The sequence below is a fragment of the Xyrauchen texanus genome, chromosome 33 (assembly GCF_025860055.1).
Source record: "Xyrauchen texanus isolate HMW12.3.18 chromosome 33, RBS_HiC_50CHRs, whole genome shotgun sequence".
In the NCBI taxonomy this organism is placed as follows: Eukaryota; Metazoa; Chordata; class Actinopteri; order Cypriniformes; family Catostomidae; genus Xyrauchen; species Xyrauchen texanus.
Window position 1 is genome coordinate 22,461,125 of NC_068308.1, and position 19,356 is coordinate 22,480,480.

General features: G+C 42.2%; 1 protein-coding gene across 3 annotated transcripts in view; it reads left to right on the forward strand.

Moving 5' to 3' along the window:
* Positions 1–392: 392 nt before the first annotated feature.
* The window catches only part of LOC127626779 (proteasome activator complex subunit 4B-like), a 40,724-nt gene continuing 21,760 nt past the window's right edge, over positions 393–19,356 (forward strand). For 2 of the 3 annotated variants that reach the window (XR_007968494.1, XM_052102809.1), the window contains exons 1-16: positions 393–845; positions 2,787–2,927; positions 5,403–5,519; positions 5,941–5,994; positions 8,013–8,057; positions 14,282–14,431; positions 14,605–14,668; positions 14,812–14,886; positions 14,963–15,085; positions 15,196–15,288; positions 16,490–16,755; positions 17,540–17,726; positions 18,173–18,262; positions 18,373–18,437; positions 18,669–18,819; positions 19,227–19,325. Coding sequence is in view for 2 of the 3 variants with exons in the window: in XM_052102809.1 (XP_051958769.1) it covers positions 649–845; positions 2,787–2,927; positions 5,403–5,519; positions 5,941–5,994; positions 8,013–8,057; positions 14,282–14,431; positions 14,605–14,668; positions 14,812–14,886; positions 14,963–15,085; positions 15,196–15,288; positions 16,490–16,755; positions 17,540–17,726; positions 18,173–18,262; positions 18,373–18,437; positions 18,669–18,819; positions 19,227–19,325 (1,917 nt within the window). In the remaining variant the exon portion in view is untranslated. The remainder of the gene's footprint in view (positions 846–2,786; positions 2,928–5,402; positions 5,520–5,940; positions 5,995–8,012; positions 8,058–14,281; positions 14,432–14,604; positions 14,669–14,811; positions 14,887–14,962; positions 15,086–15,195; positions 15,289–16,489; positions 16,756–17,539; positions 17,727–18,172; positions 18,263–18,372; positions 18,438–18,668; positions 18,820–19,226; positions 19,326–19,356) is intronic. The other variant, XM_052102810.1, reaches the window with a different exon arrangement.

The following is a 19,356-nucleotide window of genomic DNA, read 5'->3' on the forward strand; positions in this document are numbered from 1 at the left end:
GTTTCATTGAAATGCTGTACATTAATACATAAAAATGCCTAAAGGTGTTGTTACCTTTTTGTTTTATTTTATGACAATTAAAAGTAAAATTACAGCACATTCTTGTATACTTTTGTAAAAAATCGGTAAACCTTTATATAACATTTCATAATCAAATATATATAAACTTGTGTAAAGATTGTATTAATCTAATAGAAAACGACATTACAGAATGCCAAACGGCCATGTTGTGATTGCTGAATGTGCAGGTAAACATCAGTAGAGGGCGCGCCGCTCATTCTTGCACTCACCGGTGTGTGTGTGTGTGTGTGTGTGTGTGTGTGTGTGTGTGTGTGTGTGTGTGTGTGTGTGTGTGTGTGTGTGTGTGTGTCCGTCCGTCCGTCCGTGTGACTCGTAATATGTGTCAAGAGATTGAGTGCAGAATTCTCTATGCAGCTGACTGGCGCTAATGCGGTTAACAACACCCAAGAACGACATCTGTCGAAGTATCAAGTTTTTGTATCTGAATCCCACACCATAATAACAAGACTTATGCGAAAGTAGCGGATTTTTTGGAATAAAACAAAGATTTATCAAGGGAACTTCTGTCAAGAGAGAAAGGAAGCCGGACAAATCAGAAGAGGATATTTATTTTTTAGAAATCGTAATATGAAAAAGGAGCAGGCCGAGATATTAGGTTTTGTCCCTCAGAAAGAGATCGTCTACAACAAACTTCTCCCGTACGCAGATAAACTTGATCGCGAATCCAATGTCATTTTGGCCCAGATTAAAGGGAACTTGGGTCGAGCTGTCCAGCTCCGAGAGTTATGGCCTGGAGTTTTATTTTGGACCAGGAAACTCTCCACGTGAGTATTTTAATAATTTTAATTTAATATACGTTGGTGCGTAAATGTAAAGTGTTTTATTAATAAACCGCAAGGACAGTTGAGTGACTCACGCAGCCGTTAGCTCGCGAGCTAGTCGCTACAAGCTACTTGAGTCCCTCAACTGCCCTTGCTCGTGTATAGACCTCGCACACACATTTTATGTTATTTCTTGACTAATGTAACAGTGCTTAGTCTATCTTGTCAGTATGGTTTCAGCCGGTACATTTGAGGAAATTCGGGTTTGTTGAAATCTAATTTCTAAGCTAACCAGCTAACATTAGTGCCCGACAAGCAGCTGCCACTTGCATCACTGCAACTAGTGGTTAGACATGCATCCTAACCAGGATGGATGTTGCTCCATCGAAATCCATTAATATGTCTACATTCATGATTTGCCTTATTAATTTTGATTCCTTCAGTGAAGTATCAATAAGAACCATACTGTATTATAACAGCACACTTTTACATATGTAGCCTATATGTGACCTTAGATAAGACTATTTCTATAAGAAAAACCTTCTTTTAAAAGTGTGTAAATTGCATAGATCAGACAGGGGTGTTATTAAAATACCTATTGACGACTTTTATGGTGTTTTGTATTTTGACACTTTCATTTATAATTACATTTTCTTGTCCATGACGAATAACTTGGTTTATTTATGTGTGGGACCCTATAATAGTCAAAGGGAGAAGTTCACCTGAAAATGAAACATTCTCTCATTTACTCACCTTCATGCCATCCCAGGTGTGTATGACTTTCTTTCTTCTGCTGAACGCGAAGTTGTTTAGAAATATATCTCCACTCTGTAGGTCCTCATAATGCAAGTGAATGGTGACCAGAAATGTGAAGGTCCAAGAAGCACATAAAGGCAGCATTACAGTAATTCTTATGACTCCAGTGGCTAAATCCATATCTTCAAAAGCAATTTGATAGGTGTGGGTGAGTAGCAGATCAATATAAAGTCCTTTTTTAATATAGATTCTCCTCCTTGCCCAGTAGGTGGCGATATACACGAAGAATGCAAATCACTAAAAACAATGTGAAAATGGAGATTGATAGTAATAAAGGATTTGAATATTAATCAGTTTATCATCAACACCTATTATATCACTTCAGAAGACATGGATTTAACCACTGGAGTCATATGATATTCAATATTTCTGTACCCATTCACTTGCATTGTATGGACCTACACAGCTGAGAAAGTCTATCTAAACATCTTCATTTGTGTTGGCAGAAGAAAGTCATAAATATCATGGATTGTATGAGGGTGACTAAATGATGAGAGAATTAACATTTTTGCTGAAATATTCCTTTAAGTGACATTATTTAAAGTGTATTACTGCTACAGGACTCTTTTCCACTGTAGAGTTTGTATTCAACCAAGCACTTGACAGCACCTCTGCTTATATGGACACAATGTTTACAACAACAACAAAATTATTCAAGGCCATGCAACAGTCTTGTTGTGTCAACATGTGTGAAAAGTCTCTCTTATAGAATCTATTCCATTGCTTTATTTGTGCCATGTTATCCTGAGTCACGCTCTCTGAAGTGGCATGATCACATGGTGTATTTAAATGTACATGTTGTTTAGCGATAAGTTCAGAATTGCTCCTACAGATAAGCAATGGCCATCTGTGTCAAAAAAAGCAACTTTTTCTAGGCTCTCTTAATACATGTTGTTTTAGGAAGGTAGATGTCCACTTCCATATTTCGACTATGTGGATATATCACTAGTTTAGTATGTTAACATGTAGATAAACGTATTGTCGTCAAAAAAAGGAATTGAGAATTTTTTAAATAATGTGCATTCTGTAGACTTTTTAACGGTACATGTCTTGTTAAGTGAATCTTGCTATTTCTCTCCCTCCTGCCTGTTTCCTTCAATGAACGCTATGACCTGATTCTGTTGGTAGGTACCTGCGTCTGTATGGGAGAAAGTTCAGCAAGGAGGACCATGTGCTCTTCATCAAGCTTCTGTACGAGCTGGTCACCATCCCCAAGCTGGAGATCAGCATGATGCAGAGCTTTGCACGACTCCTCATCAACCTATTGAAGTACGCAAATGTGTCTCCTTTAAATACCTGCTGCCAGTTTCAACTAACCCCTTAAATTAAGAAAACCCTTAGTGATAACTTAACAATTTTATTTGAGAGTTTTCTTAAAGGAATGTTCTGCGTTCAATACAAGTCAATACAACATAATTGTGATTACAACACACCAAAAAAAAAAAAATGGCTAACAGGATATGGCAAACATGAGTTCATTTGAAGACCCTTAATATATTAGTATGTAAAAAATTTCTGCTTCAGACAATGCAAGTAAACTTTCGTCAATAAAACAGTAAACTAAAAACATTAATGAGGATTCAATATAATGCCAGTGGTGATTATTACATCACCTGATCGTGATCATCTGATTTAACCACGATTATTTGAGAGAACTGCTATTATTGACTAATGACATTGTACTATCCAAATAAGGTATTTTTAAGCAAATGTAGTTTTGCCAAACACGTTTAATGAATGTGAATTCTCAATTTCCGGTGCAACAGTGCATGATGTGAGCAGTCCAAATGACCTGATCCAGTCACCTGCACCTTGGACTATTTTGAGCAGCTCCTGAAAAGTTTGTTAAGAATATACGCTGACTGTGATTTATGCGAACAGGCAAGGCTTTTCGATGGTGAATGCAAAATGTTACAGTTTCACTTTAACATTCATATAATGGTAAATGTTTTTGGTTGCTGCAGGTTCATTCATGCAGGGTTAATGACAGAGATGATTACTCTGTAACTGTGGAGATGATACAATGGCTGCTGTGCAGATGGATGTATCCCGACCTCTTGTTTTACTAATGTCAATATGGAGAAAAGTGATCCGATTATCTCAGATTCTTATTTTATGTGGAGAAAATGCTGAAATTGCAGCAATTTTAGAAAGTACAGCTACAAGGCGTAAACATTATACATGTTATCATTATTTTAGTATGATTAAATCGCTTACTAACCTTATCTGTGTAAAGTTATCCAATATTGCAACTTCATTGTCATCATGATGGAGCACAGCTAGATCATCTATTCTGATAAACATTGTAACGCTGGTAAAGTTTATCAGACAAAAATTATATTAACATGTACACTGCTGTAACGGGGTTCAAGAATTGATGAAAGGAGGAAATGGGAAAACATGGGCTTCAACTCAAAAGGTAGGGTTTTAATAAATAAACTCAAACAGTTTCTCAGCTTCCACATATAAACACATTGACTGGCTGTTGAAGCGTGACTCAGTCTCTGGCGTGGTTTCTCTTTATATCACTCTCCCCATTGCTCACTGCAATCAGAAACTTGTGTTTGACATATAGCGCTCAGGTGTGTGCATCCTTGCCGCTTTCTCTCTCTCCGGACGTACACTCCACCACACCTTCATATCCACAACTGTCTTTGTAAAGAAAAGTTACATACTCTCACATTTCATTCAACTGTTTTTGGCTTTGATTACGTTGTGCATTCATCATGGTATTGTTTCGTCAACCTTATGCAACATCTCAACTAGGGCTGCATGATTTAGACAAAAAGTCATATTGCGATTATTTTGAAAATGATTGCAATTTGAACTGATATTATGATAGACAAAACATTTTTTAATGTTAAGATGGCAAAAGGCTACTGGGCTTTTCACATTTGAGTCCTCTTAAAAAGAACCAAACTGAGACTTCTTTTTCAATTCACCCACTAACAAATAAATTATCAGTGAAACAAATAAAAAACACTGTCTTAATATTCAATTTATACCCATCGTGTACCTGTTTTTGTCCATTTTGTGATTGGGTCTCAGCCCAATTATCATCATCATTTGTTTTTGAAACCCAGTCAACTTGAATATTAGGGATGCTCCAATCAGGAGTTTCACATCCGACACCAATCTTAAATTTTCTTTTCATCTTGTCCGATGCCGATTATTTAACTTTTTATCAGCAGCTCTGTCAAAACTGTTATACAGTATTTAACAGACAGACATGGAGCATGAGTGTCTAGATCCCGACACAGACCGAAACTGAACCAGACAGGAAGTCAGGATCCAGACACCATGCTCCCGACATGAAACAAGACAGACCAAAGAGTGTACGGCAGGGAATACAACCGAAACCACGTGCTCGCACTAAGATGGACAACGAAACACAAGAAAGACATGGGACGTAATGCCACGGTCTTGTCAGACAAAAACTGACAGAGTGACAAGACTGTGACATTTATTGACTGGCCTGATTCACTTCAATTGTAAATGCCTTACTGTTACCTCGATTTTTGCTTTTTTGTAAGAGATGAGGGACAACTCGAAATTATTTTTTTAAGTAATTAATATTATGCCACAAAAGCTGTCAATTTAGCTAAACTTGTATTAAACCTGTAGCTTTCCTTTACTTTGAGGGGTTTGCTGCAACTGGCCCTTGACCATTGCCACATATTTGATTGCATCGAGTTGTATATCATGTAATCAATGCTTAATATAATGTAATCGTCTAACATACAGGAAGAAAGAACTGCTTTCCCGAGATGATTTGGAGTTACATTGGAGGCCTTTGTACGATCTCTATGAAAGTATCCTATACTCCAAAACTGAGCATCTGGGTCTTAACTGGTACCCCAAGTAGGTTTCTCTCCCGTTCTTCTTTCTGCCTATCTGTCGTCTTTTCACTTACTCTGAACTGTGATTAAAAATGTAATGTCAATGGAACAGAACTTGCTTTGTGATTTGAATACCCTTTCTTATTAAAGCATGGCACCTCATGACGCATTTGAGGTCTGACCCATGACTGACATTGGGTCAGTTTACTGGGCACGGTGAAGTCATGGAAAATAAAACTGGTCTGTGCTGTGTTTGGTTCATGGAAAACAAGGGCCCTAATATACTGCCCGAGATTTAGCGATTTGCTTTATCTTATTTTTCTTTCCAATACATCCAGTACATGACAGCATAGTTATTACCATTAAACTATTACTACTGTTAAGATCGAAGTTGTTGGTATGTTTAGCATTGGCTTATACATCTTTCCTTTTCCCACATTCAGTTATCGAGCAGAAGCCTCAACAAAACAAAAAATGCTTAATTTTGTGCGCAAGCGGTAAGCACAGTTAGTGTTTTACATGTTGTACTGTAATTTGTAAGGGCTGCCGCTGATATTGCATGTGTCCAAAATTAAAGCCAATCAATAATTTGTTACAAATATCACATCTGCATCTGTATTTATAATCTTTGTTTCTATTGTATCCTAGCCACTCAATAACATGTTTTAGAAACATTTCAGGAATGGTGCTCCTTTGGAAGTTTCTGGCATTTCATCTTTGTCTGTCAAACATTATTCCTCTTGACTCAGGGGTGTCAGTCAGCTCTTTAGCGTTAAGAACTTAAAAAGTCAAATTTGTCTGCATGACCGAAAATATCAGTAATGTTTTTTAGTTTTTTTTTGACAATTAATGTTATTGTGATTTAAAATTTGAGAGGGTTGTTATATTTAGCACACCACTTTCAGGAATAGGATAGACTGGTCTCCCATGGCTTCACTCTCTAAATCTAGAAACCTTTTAAATTGTCTAACAGTTGAGGTTCTGGATGCATAAAGGGTTCGTTCACCCAAAATTAAAAGTTATTTTATAATTTACTCAACCTCATGCCTTCCAAACTTTGGAAGATTTTTAGAAGAATATATCATCTCTGTAGGTCCATACAATGCAAGTGAATGGTGATCAAGCCTTTTGAAGCTTCAAAAAGCAAAGCATAAAATACTAAGTCTCCTTGGTTGTCATGATTTCAAACTCAATTACACTACTTATAGTGCCATCTAGCACTCTGCACATGCATCAAGTGCTAGGAAGTGTAATTGAGCTTGAAATCATGTTCATACCTAGAGACTGCAATGGCAAGATGTACAGTAAAAAGTGAGTTACATTTGGTCTGTTCTCACCCAAATCCAACTGGATTGCATCAGAAGACATTTATTAAACCACTGGTGTCATATGGATTATTATTACGCTGACTTTATCTCCCTTTCGGAGCTTCAAAGGCCTGATCACCATTCACTTGCATTGTTTGGACCTAAAGAGCTTTGATGTCCTTCAAAAAATACTCATTTGTGTTCAAAAGAAGAAAGTCATTCACATCTGGGATGGCACGAGGGTGAGTAAATTATGAGAGAAATTTAATTTTTGGCTGAACTATCAATTTAATCTTTCTCTGAGCTTATATTAAAGGGATAGTTTATCTAAAAATTAGGCCATCATTTACTCACCCTCTTGTTGTTTTAACCCTGTATGACTCATTCCTCCATGGAACTTAAAATTAGATATTGAGAAAAAAAAAGGATTCTCTATCACATTTCACTTTTATTTTTTGGGGAAAAAAATACAATGCAAGTGAATGGTGACAAACTAACATACTTCCTAACGTCTCCATTTGTGTTCCACTGAAGAAAGCATGATGGAAGAGCAACATGAGTGTGAGTAAATGATGACAGAATTTGAATTTTTAGGTGGACTGTACCTTTAAATACATTTTTAACTAATCAGCCTGGAGTATTTATGTGGGATCTTTTGGGCCTGCTTTTTAGAGAGAAAGGTCACCCAAATTTTGCTCATTTTCCCTTGTAGTTTCGGTATCATTGTGTTCTATTTTAATCTTGCTTGCACTGAGAGCGTGCAGAAGGTGGTGTTTGTTTACACTTGCACCAAAAGGAAGATCAATTGCTGCTGTGTCTTGATTGCACCGATGACTTACTCAGCAGAGTATTTTTAGAATGTTTAGTAACATTGCGGTTTTCGGACACACAGACACAGCCAAAGGTTCACACTACTGAAAGCTTTAATTTGGTTAGTCTATTTTCAATGTTTTTAAGATCAGTGATATGAAAAGCAAACAAGGAGAAACTGATAACCTTTCATTTTTCGCTCATGTGCCCAGACTTTGATTTCGAGAAACTTTTATTTGGACTGTCACAAAATGTGCTTTAGTTGGGTTTCTGCTTTGCACGTGGTCTTAATCCCTAACCAGCACTTTAATCTGAAATGAGCATAGCTTTTGATATCATATTAAATTATTGCATTTATCCCTCTCGCCATTCATCTCTTTCTTCCTATTCCCTTTTAGCTCAGTGGAGAACGTGTTGAAGACACTAGTCAAGAGCTGCAGATTGTGAGTATTCTTTCAGTCCTCCATTACCTGCCATCATGCACTATTTAGTTAAGGCCTATAAATATTTGACCCCTTTCACAAAGGAATTGCACATTATGTTAATCATGCTGTTGAAAGAATAGAGTTCCCTATCGAGCGGTCTCTCCTATTGCGTAAGTAGCTTACGCTATGGGAAAACTCCGTTTCTCGAGAAATATTGAAGTCTTTATGTAAAACGCATTGCAGCTGCACAGCAGACAGTAATGAGCGAGGCAGCTCGGTCATTGGCTGTGCTGCGGCAACTGCTCGAACCAATGACGGGGCGCCTCGCGTTCGCGCGCTCAAAGCCTGCCGAAATTAGCATAGCCAGGCTATATAATGGGCACCCCGTCATACGAGTTCCTTTAGATTTAATCTCCTTCAGCGAAGACCTCCTCTTCGCTGGATCCTCCGGATTGTTGGAGTCTTTCGCCCGCCGTTGACAAGCCTACAGCAGGACTGCTAAGAGGACGCCGGCGCCTTCAGCCGCCTTCGAAGCCTTCTGCTACGCCATCCGGCGCGCATCACTATATCCTTTTTACTAAGCTACTTTGCAAGTGTTCGCCTTTGCGACACTTTTTGTATTTAGTAAAAGAGCAAATTCGAGGCGTTGTTCCAAATGCCTTCGACCTGCGCCTCGTGCAGAGGCGTTCTTCCTGACAGGGACCGTCACATTATCTGCACTCGCTGCCTGGGACCTGACCACGCAGAAGCTGCTTTCACTCGAGGCGGATGCCCCGAATGTGACTCCCTGGGCCTCAACGAGCCGCGAACAAGGCTGCTACCACCGTGCTGCCGTCCCCTCTGTTCGAGCCGCGCAAGAAAAAGCGCCGCTCACGGAGGCCGCCAGAGCGCGGGGACTGGCCCGGCGTGACGTCACTGAAGTCCGCGTGCTCTGGCGGCCTCCGTGAGCCACCACCCGAGAACTCCCTGCCGCCAGTCCAATTCACGCAGAAGGACCAGCACCCCTCCAACAGAGCGGTGGGTCTCATCTCGTTCGGCGCGCCAGGGGACGACGGTGAAAAGGATGACAGCCTTTCCAATTGGCGCTGCATCCGACGACTGGCCGGGCTCTTCCTTCGACCCCGCGCCGTCAACATTAGCGGACACGGGCACCAGCACGGTAAGAGAGTTCGCTGAACGCTTCACTGCAGCGAGCAAAACGTGTAAAACATTACCCAGTCCCCTTACAGGCGGCTGGAAATGTCTGTACAGCAGTCAATGGGCCAGTCACAGAACTCGGTCACCTGCAATCAAACGCCGTTTTAACGGCAACACACAGAAATCACAAGAGTAATTTTCTGCCTGTGTCACTAAGGGGTCACGTGTCCACACTAAAGTGCGCACTCCCACATATCAATACTGTCCAAACAGTGCCGAATACTTTCCCAGCTCGAGCTGGACGCCCCATAAATGTAGATCGTGTGCCTATTGTCATTTATGCACCACTACACACAAGCACTGTTCCCACAGTTATAAACACTTCCCCATTAAAAACGGGAAATACTATAAATGTAGCGCGCGTGCTTGCTGTCTTGCACGCACCCCTACACACAAACACTGTATGCATGGTCAAAAACCCCGCCGCTAGCGGGAGGCTTTATGAAAGTGGCGCGCGTGCCTACCACAGTAGATGCACCCCCACCCATAAGCGCTGCCCATACAGTTCCAAACAGATCTCTGGCTCACGCCGCGAGCATCACAGATGTGACGTGCGAGCCAAGAAACTCCCCGCTAAGAGCGGGAAGTTTTATGGAAGTGGCGCGCGTGCCTATTACAATGTATGCACCCCCACCTGTAAACACTGTCGTTTCAAACATTTCTCCGGCTCTTGCTGCGAGCATTACGGAGATAGCGCGCTTGCCTGTAATCTCACACGCACCCCTGCACTCAACAAAGCTGCTCAGCGCGCGCCCGCGCCTCTGAGAGCTGTAAGCTCAGTGTTAGCACATTTTCTGCCTGTGTCACTAAGGGGTCATGTGTCCACACTAAAGTGCGCACTCCCACAGTTACAAACACTGTATGCATGACCAAAAACACCCCACCACGAGCGGGAGGCTTTATGTAAGTGGCGCTCGTGCCTACTACAGTATATGCACCCCCACCCATAAGCGCTGCCCATACAGTTTCAAACAATTCTCTGGCTCATGTCGCGAGCATCACAGATGTGACGCGCGAGCCAAGAAACTCCCCGCTAAGAGCGGGAAGCTTTATGAAAGTGGCGCCTATTACAATGTATGCACCCCCACCTGTAAACACTGTCTATACAGTTTCAAACATTTCTCCGGCTGCGAGCATTACGGAGATAGCGCGTGCCTGTAATCTCACACGCACCCCTGCACTCGGCACTCAACACAGCTGCTCAGTGCGCGCCCGCGCCTCTGAGAGCTGTAAGCTCAGTGTTAGCACATTTTCTGCCTGTGTTACTAAGGGGTCACGTGTCCACACTAAAGTGCGCATTCCCACAGTTACAAACACTGTATGCATGGCCAAAAACACCCCGCCGCGAGCGGGAGACTTTATGAAAGTGGCGCGCGTGCCTACTACAGTAGATGCACCCCCACCCATAAGCGCTGCACATACAGTTTCAAACAGTTCTCTGTCTCATGCCGCAAGCATCACAGATGCGACGCGCGAGCCAAGAAACTCCCCGCTAAGAGCGGGAAGCTTTATGAAAGTGGCGCGCGTGCCTATTACAATGTATGCACCCCCACCTGTAAACACTGTCTATACAGTTTCAAACATTTCTCCAGCTCACGATGCGAGCATTACGGAGATAGCATGCGTGCCTGTAAGCTCACACGCACCCCTGCACTCGGCACTCAACACGGCTGCTCAGCGCACACCTGCGCCTCTGGGAGCTGTAAACTCAGTGTTAGCACAAGGCAATTTGCCGGTGGGGCCCATACGTCACTGCGACACGCCCCCAGCCAACATTCAGCCCATATCTGTGCGAGCAAAAGCCTGGGAAAAAATCCCCGACATGCCAAAATGGGTTTTGAACATAATAAAACACGGTTACTCACTTCAATTCGCTCGCAGACCACCCCGCTTTTCAGCGGTGGTCAAGGCGAAAGTGAGGAAAGATGTGTCACATGTTCTACGCACCGAGGTGCTCGAACTGATAGAGAAGGGCGCTATAGAAACTGTTCCTCCCTCTATGAGCGAGGCGGGTTTTTACAGCCGCTATTTTCTCATCCCGAAAAAGGACGGTGGCCTCCGCCCCATCCTAGATCTCAGACATCTGAACAAAGCTTTTATGATGCGCTCGTTCAGAATGTTAACAACCAAACATATCCTCGCGAAGGTTCGCCCCGGGGGTTGGTTTCTATCAGTGGATTTGAAAGACGCTTACTTTCACATTCCGATAGCGCCTCATCACAGGCCTTTTCTGAGATTCGCTTTCGAGGGACAGTCACACCAGTACACAGTACTACCATTCGGCCCCCCCGTACATTCACGAAATGTATGGACGCGGCACTTTCCCCTGAGACAGCGGGAGTGCGAATACTGAATTACCTCGACGATTGGCTAATCATAGCACAATCAGAGGGTCAGTTAACGACGCACAGATCTTGGATTATCAGCCATCTAGAATGCCTGGGTCTGAGAATCAATTTTGCAAAGAGCGTGCTATCCCCAGCCAGAATATCTCTTCTGGGAATAGTGCTAGACTCAGTACTGATGACAGCGCCTCTCATCAGAGCGTGCGCTCTCTATTCGACGCCTTGCAACATCATTCAGAAAGGCATGCCGCCCGTCAAACGATTTCAAAGAATGCTCGGTCTCATGGCCTCGGCATCAGCTGTACTCCAGCTAGGATTGTTGCACATGCGTCCTCTCCAGCGCTGGCTCAAGAGCCGTGTCCCCACTCACGCCGTGGCGCTCGGGCCACTTTTTGATCAGAGCGAATCACGGCTGTATAAAAGCCCTGACGCCCTGGAAAGCCATCAACTGGTATCAAACCGGCGTGAGTCTGGGCGTGAACACGCGGAGAAAAATGATCACGACAGATGCCTCCAAAATAGGATGGGGGCCCTTTACGAGGGCAGGCCTGTCTCCGGCTTTTGGTCAAACCCGAAAAGCGCCTACATATAAACTGTCTGGAAATGAAGGCGGTCGCCTTGGCTCTCAGAGCCCTGCTTCCGTACCTGAAAAGCGAACACGTCCTGGTCCGAACGGACAACATGACGGTAGTTTCGTATATAAATCGCCAGGGTGGACTTAGGTTGAGCTCCCTGCACTCTATGGAGGGCCCTCCATGCATGGCCCCTCAACGGGTTCCCGAGAACCTCCCCAGTGGAGTTTTGAGAACCATCACTGAGGCGCGAGCACCCTCTACGAGGTGCTTATATGCCCAAAAGTGGAAAGTGTTCAGTGACTGGTGTGATACCAAGAGCTTGAACCCCAAATCGTGTGAGATACCAAGTGTACTCGCCTTTTTGCAAGAGCTGCTGGAGGCAGGCCGCACACCCTCCATGCTCAAAGTCTGTGGCTGCCATAGCGGCGTCGCACAATCCTGATAAAGGACATTCATTAGGGAAAAACGATCTAATCATTCGTTTCCTAAGAGGCGCTAGGAGGATGAACCCTCCTCGCCTCCCCTCGGTGCCGATCTGGGACCTGGCCACGGTCCTGGACGCACTCAAGAGTGCCCCGTTAGAACCTCTCCGAACCGTGCACCTTAAACAGCAAAACTGCGCTCTTGCTGGCGCCGCTTCAGTCAAGAGAGTGGGCTGACCTGCACGCGCTGTCATCAAGCGCTGCTTGCCTGGAATTTGGACCTAACGACTGCAGAGTTGTCCTTAGGCCAAAGCACGGGTATATTCCTAAAGTGCTCTCCACACCCTTCAGAGCACAGGTGATATCTCTGGCAGCGCTAATTTACTCTGCCCCGTCAGGGCGCTCAGAGTATATTTGGAACGTTCTGCCCTGTTCAGACAGACGGAACAATTATTCGTATGCTTTGGCGGCCGCACTAAAGGTCTCGCAGTCTCAAAGCAAAGAATATCGCGCTGGATAGTGGATGCTATAGCGCTAGCTTATGAAGCCAAGGGCCTTCAATCAGCCCTTGGGTGTCAGAGCTCACTCTACGAGGAGCATGGCCTCCTCGTGGGCTTGGTCGAGTGGGATACCCATTTAAGATATTTGTGCGGCGGCGGGCTGGGCCATTTATCAGGTTTTATAACCTACAGGTCCCCTCATTGCATTCCAACATTCTATCAGCCTGACTGTAGAATGGACTGGAGTATGTATATGCTGAGCATTATCTCCTCCCTTATAAGGTCCGTCTCTGACCGACTTAAAGGATTTTTTATAGAAAACTCAGTACATAAGATATGTGCTTGTGTTTGTACTATGAGCGCCCCACCATGGACCACCTTGGAAGGGTGCTCTATACTATCCCATTATGTAGCTCGCCGTTGGCCGGCTCGTGGAATAATCACTTTGCTTTAAGGCTCAGGCATCTGCCTCTGGCTTTATAGAGCGAAGTCAGCACGCACGGCGTTTTACATGGTGTTCCCATAGCGTAAGCTACTTACGCAATAGGAGAGACCTCTCGATAGGGAACGACTCGGTTACTAACGTAACCTCGGTTCCCTGAGAGGAGGGAACGAGTATTGCGTAAGCTGCCGTGCTTGTGCTTGGTCAGTTCGCTTCAGTCGATTGAACCTAAAGGAACTCGTATGACGGGGTGCCCATTATATAGCCTGGCTATGCTAATTTTGGCGGGCTCTGAGCGCACGAATGCGAGGAGTCGCCCCGTCATTGGTTCGAGCAGTTGCCGCAGCACAGCCAATGGCCGAGCTGCCTCGCTCATTACTGTCTGCTGTGCAGCTGCAATGCGTTTTACATAAAGATTTCAATATTTCTCGAGAAACTGAGTTTTCCCATAGCGTAAGCTACTTACGCAATACTCGTTCCCTCCTCTCAGGGAACCGAGGTTACGTTAGTAACCGAGTCGTTATCAGGTCCTTGTTGGACAAGCCTTCAACTTTCACACTGAGGCAATTACAGCTCTCTTAACACACTTTACTGTTGAATGTTTTGTTGATATAACAACCATTTTCCCCCTAGACTTTGTTTTGCAAGAGCTCATGTAACAAAATAAGCTACCATGGCTTTTAGAAAAAAGCATGTGACTACTATGTTATACACAATGTCATAATGTACGTCTGCATTTGTTTGTGTGTGTGTGTGCGTAGTTATTTCCCTGAGTCTGCCACACAGGAGATGCTCGATGAGTGGCGGCCATTACTATGTCCATTTGATGTCACTATGCAGAAGGCCTTCAGCTACTTTGAGCTGTTTCTGCCCACCATTATGCCTCCAGAACAGCACCACAAAGGCTTCAAGTAAGACCCTGTTATGCAACCCAAAAATGAAAGCGGGTTTCAATTTATAGTCCTATATTTCTCATTGTCCCTCTAAGTTTGACACATTTATTTATTGCAAGGTACAAAACTATACATTTACACTATACATACAAGATGAACAAGAAGGTAACAAGGATTTATGCATATTTCAGGTTATGGTTTGATGAACTGATGGATCTCTGGATCTCAGTGCAAAACTTACCTGCTTGGGAGGGTGTAAGCACTTTTCTCATATGATGTTGCTGTGTCACTTATTATTGATTTATTATTGTCATTCTTGCATTAATTCAGTTTTAAACTATTAGATTTGTTAAGCCAGTGTGCTTTATTATTCTCTGAACTGTTGTTTCCTCTCACAGAATCTAGTGAATCTTTTTGCACGTCTGGCTAATGACAACATTGGCTATGTGAACTGGAATCCATACATTCCCAAGGTACTATTTTGTGCTTGTACTGATGATTTAAAGACTTTTTGTTGTGAGCGTGGTTTGATCTCTTGTTTTGCCTCAGATCTTCACCAGGATCCTGCGTAGTTTCAATCTTCCTGTTGGCACCAGCCAAATGATAGTTCCCAGGTACTTGACCAACTCCTACGATATTGGTCATGTAGTCCTCTGGATTTCTTCCATGCTTGTAAGTATCATAAGTTACACTCCTATTAAAGCTTCATTATTAAAGGTTGCATTTGTTTACAGATGACTTTCTGTATTTTGTTTTATAATATTCTTCAATATCTCTATCAGGGTGGCCTACAGAATCAGGCCCAAGAACAGCTTAATGGACTCTTCAGCAGCATAGCATCCTTCTACCATCCCTCCAACAATGGGCGCTGGCTGGTAAGATATAAAATGGTGCCATGTATAATGTCACATTGCCATAGCTCTTTTGTGATGATTTATACTGTAGTAAATGCTCCTCTCACTTTTACGAAGTAATATTCCAAGTTCAATACAAGTGAAGCTCAGTCGACAGCATTTGTGGCATAATGTTGATTACCACAAAAATGTATTTTGACTCATCCCTCCTTTAAATAAAGCAAAAATCTGGGTTAACGTGAGGCACATACAATGGAAGTAAATGGGGACCAATTTTTAAACGTTAAAATACTTTTTCTAAAGTATAGCCACGAAACCATGATGATGTAATGTCAACAAACCCTACAACACTAAAATTACTTTGATTGCACGTACCTCAGTGTAACCTCAATTTTGCTTATTTTTTTCCTTTTTTTTTTTTTAAGAAAAGGAGGGATGATTTGAAATAAATATATGTGGTAATCAACATTATGCCACAAATGCTGTCGATTGAGCTTAACTTGTATTGAACCCACCCGGAATATTCCTTTAACTAATTTACAGTTCAAAATAGTTGCTTGATAAATGTATGGCTCTCCTTTTTAATGTAGGCAAAGTTTGTGGTCTGCGAAGAGGCCCCTCAATGTCTATCCCACCCCAGAACTGTATGTCACGTGCTATCAGCTGAGATTTATGTTTGCATGTCATGACACTTTCAGTAGGCTATATGCATTGAACAGTTTGTCCTCTGGTTGAGGGACTCCTTGTGTCATTCTAGCTACTGAAACACCAGTGACAGCTTTCCAGTTATCTGCGTACTTACCTGTACTCATGACAGAGGAAAATACCATACAGTATCATGAGGGTAGTTTGCATAAGTTATTATTTAATTTGGTTTAGCAATATAGCCTTTGAAACCAAATGCTATTCAAGAGTTTTGATTTAAGAAGAAAGATCTGCTGCACAATATCAACTACTCTTGTAACTCTTAAATTGCAAAGTAAGTTTCTCTATAATCTGTGATATCATATTAGAAGTTTGATCCGTTCTCATTGCCGTTTTTCTGTGGGTAGTGCACAAGCCACTTCATCTGTCTAATAAAAAAGGCAAAAAAGCTCAGAAATAAAAGCTTTTCCAAGTTTGCACATATCTAAATATGTAACCAAATATTGATATCTCAATATGACTTTCTGGGCCTATCAGATCTTAATAACTCTGATGTCTCTCATGTTTTATTCTCTAGCTGAAGCTGATGAAGCTCCTGCAGCGTCTTCCTGCCAGCGTGGTTCGACGGCTTCATCGGGAACGCTATAAGAAACCCTGCTGGATAACCCCGGTTCCCACCAGTCACAAACTCACTAACCAGGATGTGACGGACTTTGTGGAAAGCATGAAGCAGCCAGTACTGATGGCCATGTTCAGCAAAACGGGCAGCATGGATGCAGCCCAGGCCCTGCAGAACCTCGCCCTGATGAGGCCAGAGTTGGTCATCCCACCTGTGCTGGAGAAGTGAGTCTGTTAAACTACTGCATGTTTAGGGGTTCTCCCTGATAGCTGATCTTTAATGGTCTGTTCTTGCACATTTATTATTACATGGACCGTTTTCAAAGTTTGATGGCATATATCCACCTTTATATATTTGGACAAATCTTTTTATTGTGTGTTTAAATTGTTTAATGTATGATATCACTATATTTTGTTTTATATTACTGTAGCATTAATTTAAATACATCTAGTAAACTAGTCCTCACTGCTGGAATAGAGTTTCAGATATAGCTGTGGAGAGAGTCACAATAAATTTGGCACCTCCCTCTTTTCTTACTGCTGTCATTCACCTCTCTTAATTTCTCCTGATTTGAAAAGTACCATAGTGGATCTGTTCTGTTGGAGAACAAGAGAGTTCTACGATAAAAAAAAAAAAAAGTATAGTCTCCAGTTTACCTCTAATCACCAGCAGCACCATTTACCTAGCTATAGTTTGCTTCAGCTTCCAAAACTGGAAATGTTTAAAAGGTCACATTTTTGATGGATATCTGAATAAAACTTTACATTTGCTTATTTGTGCAGTATTCAAAAAGTTTAGAATGAATTGCATTTTAAAATAAATATATATTTGTTTATAGCCCATATAGTGGCTTCTTCTATTCTCTGTCAGGGTTTACTAATCTCTGTAAATAGGCTTTGCAAGCAGTCTTCTTAGAATATTGTGTAAAGTAGGAGCCTGATTGTTCCCAAAGGAGGAACAAGCTGAACAGTCACTGGGTGTAATGTGTGAATCTTCTGTCCCCTGTAGGACGTATCCTGCTATGGAGACACTGACGGAGCCACACCAGCTTACTGCCACTCTCAGCTGCATGATTGGCATGGCGCGCAGTCTTCTCAGTGGCGGCCGGCATTATCCAGAAGGGCCTGCGCATGTCCTTCCCTTGCTTATGCGAGCACTGCCTGGTGTTGACCCCAATGACTTCAGCAAATGCATGGTGGGTAAAATGTGACATGAACTCAAGGATTTTGTTTTTAAAATTATCACTAGTGTCACCAAATGGATTTGCAAAAATGATATCCATTTTTAAATATGTTTGACAAACCCTATCAACAAACAATAGAACCCTGGGCAAAACACATGGCAGTGGTTGAGCCAGTGCAGCTGTGTTGGTCTGATTGGGATGCTCAAAAAGCAACAGCAATGATTTGATCATGCCAAAGAGCCAGATTATTTACCCTTTTTGGGGAAATAAATCTCAAATGGCTTAATTTTAAAAAGCATATCTCATAGAATGCATATGAAGCTGGTTAGGAAAATATATTTTAACATTGAAAAAATAAAAATTCCTTTAAACTTATGTAGAGACCAAGTTTTTAATATTGCTGTGGCAGTCTTTGTGTTTGACTGAAATAAAATAAGTATATCCTTTATTTATTTTAGATCACGTTCCAGTTCATTGCTACTTTCACTACTCTAGTGCCTTTAGTGGACTGTTCATCAGCCCTCCATGAGAAGAATGACTTCACAGATGTAAGGCACTATTTTGTTCTGTGTATGATCCATTGCAAAGATTTAACATAAATTTTATTTATTTTGGTCTTGTGTGATTAAACCAACTGTAATTATTTGTATTGTTGTAGATAGAGAGAGAGTTGTGTTCAGCTTCTGCAGAGTTTGAGGACTTTGTTCTACAGTTTATGGACAGGTGAGGCATTTAGTCGGATGTGTGTTTGAAAAATGTCTAGTACAAAATAAACAACACTGTATTGTTGGTTTATGCCCTATTTTGTGTGTGTGTGTGTGTGTGTGTGTGTGTGTGTGTGTGTGTGTGTGTGTGTGTGTGTGTGTGTGTGTGTGTGTGTGTGTGTGTGTGTGTGTGTGTGTGTGTGTGTGTGTGTGTGTGTGTGTGTGTGTGTGTGTGTCTCTCTCTCTGTAGGTGTTTTGCATTGATTGACAGTAGCACACTGGAGCAGACACGCGAGGAGACAGAGACGGAGAAGATGACTCATTTAGAGAGCCTAGTGGAGCTGGGCCTTTCATCCACCTTCAGCACCATTCTGACACAGTGCTCCATGGAGATCTTCAAGGTCTTGCATATGATCACAATCACATTTAAATATTATTCTATTCCCCTTTTAAGGGTTCTCTGTGTCACTTTCTAGTTTTCACACCAGTGTTTCCTATAAGATTTTAACATATTTTAAATTTTTCTTGGAAAAACAATGCCATTTATTTGAGTCAGACATAATAACCTTCAGCTGAATAAGCAATTGAGTAATCAAAGCTGATTCAGTGAAAAAGTGAGTGGTCTGACTAATTTGCCATTTTGGTGTGACTGATTCATTAATAAGAACCATACTAATGGAGTGATTCATTCACAGATTGGTCAGCACATTTCTCTATATTATCTCAGCTCTTAACTAGTAGTTGGAAACACTGTCTCACACACAAACAGTCTGATATCAGGCGGTATTTGCTCTGGTTCTGTCTATAGGTGGCTCTCGAGAAAGTCTTTAACTTTGCCACCACCAACATCTTTGAGACTCGAGTTGCAGGCAGAATGGTGGCAGACATGTGCAGAGCGGCTGCTAAGGTAATCCTATTCTCACACACACACACACACA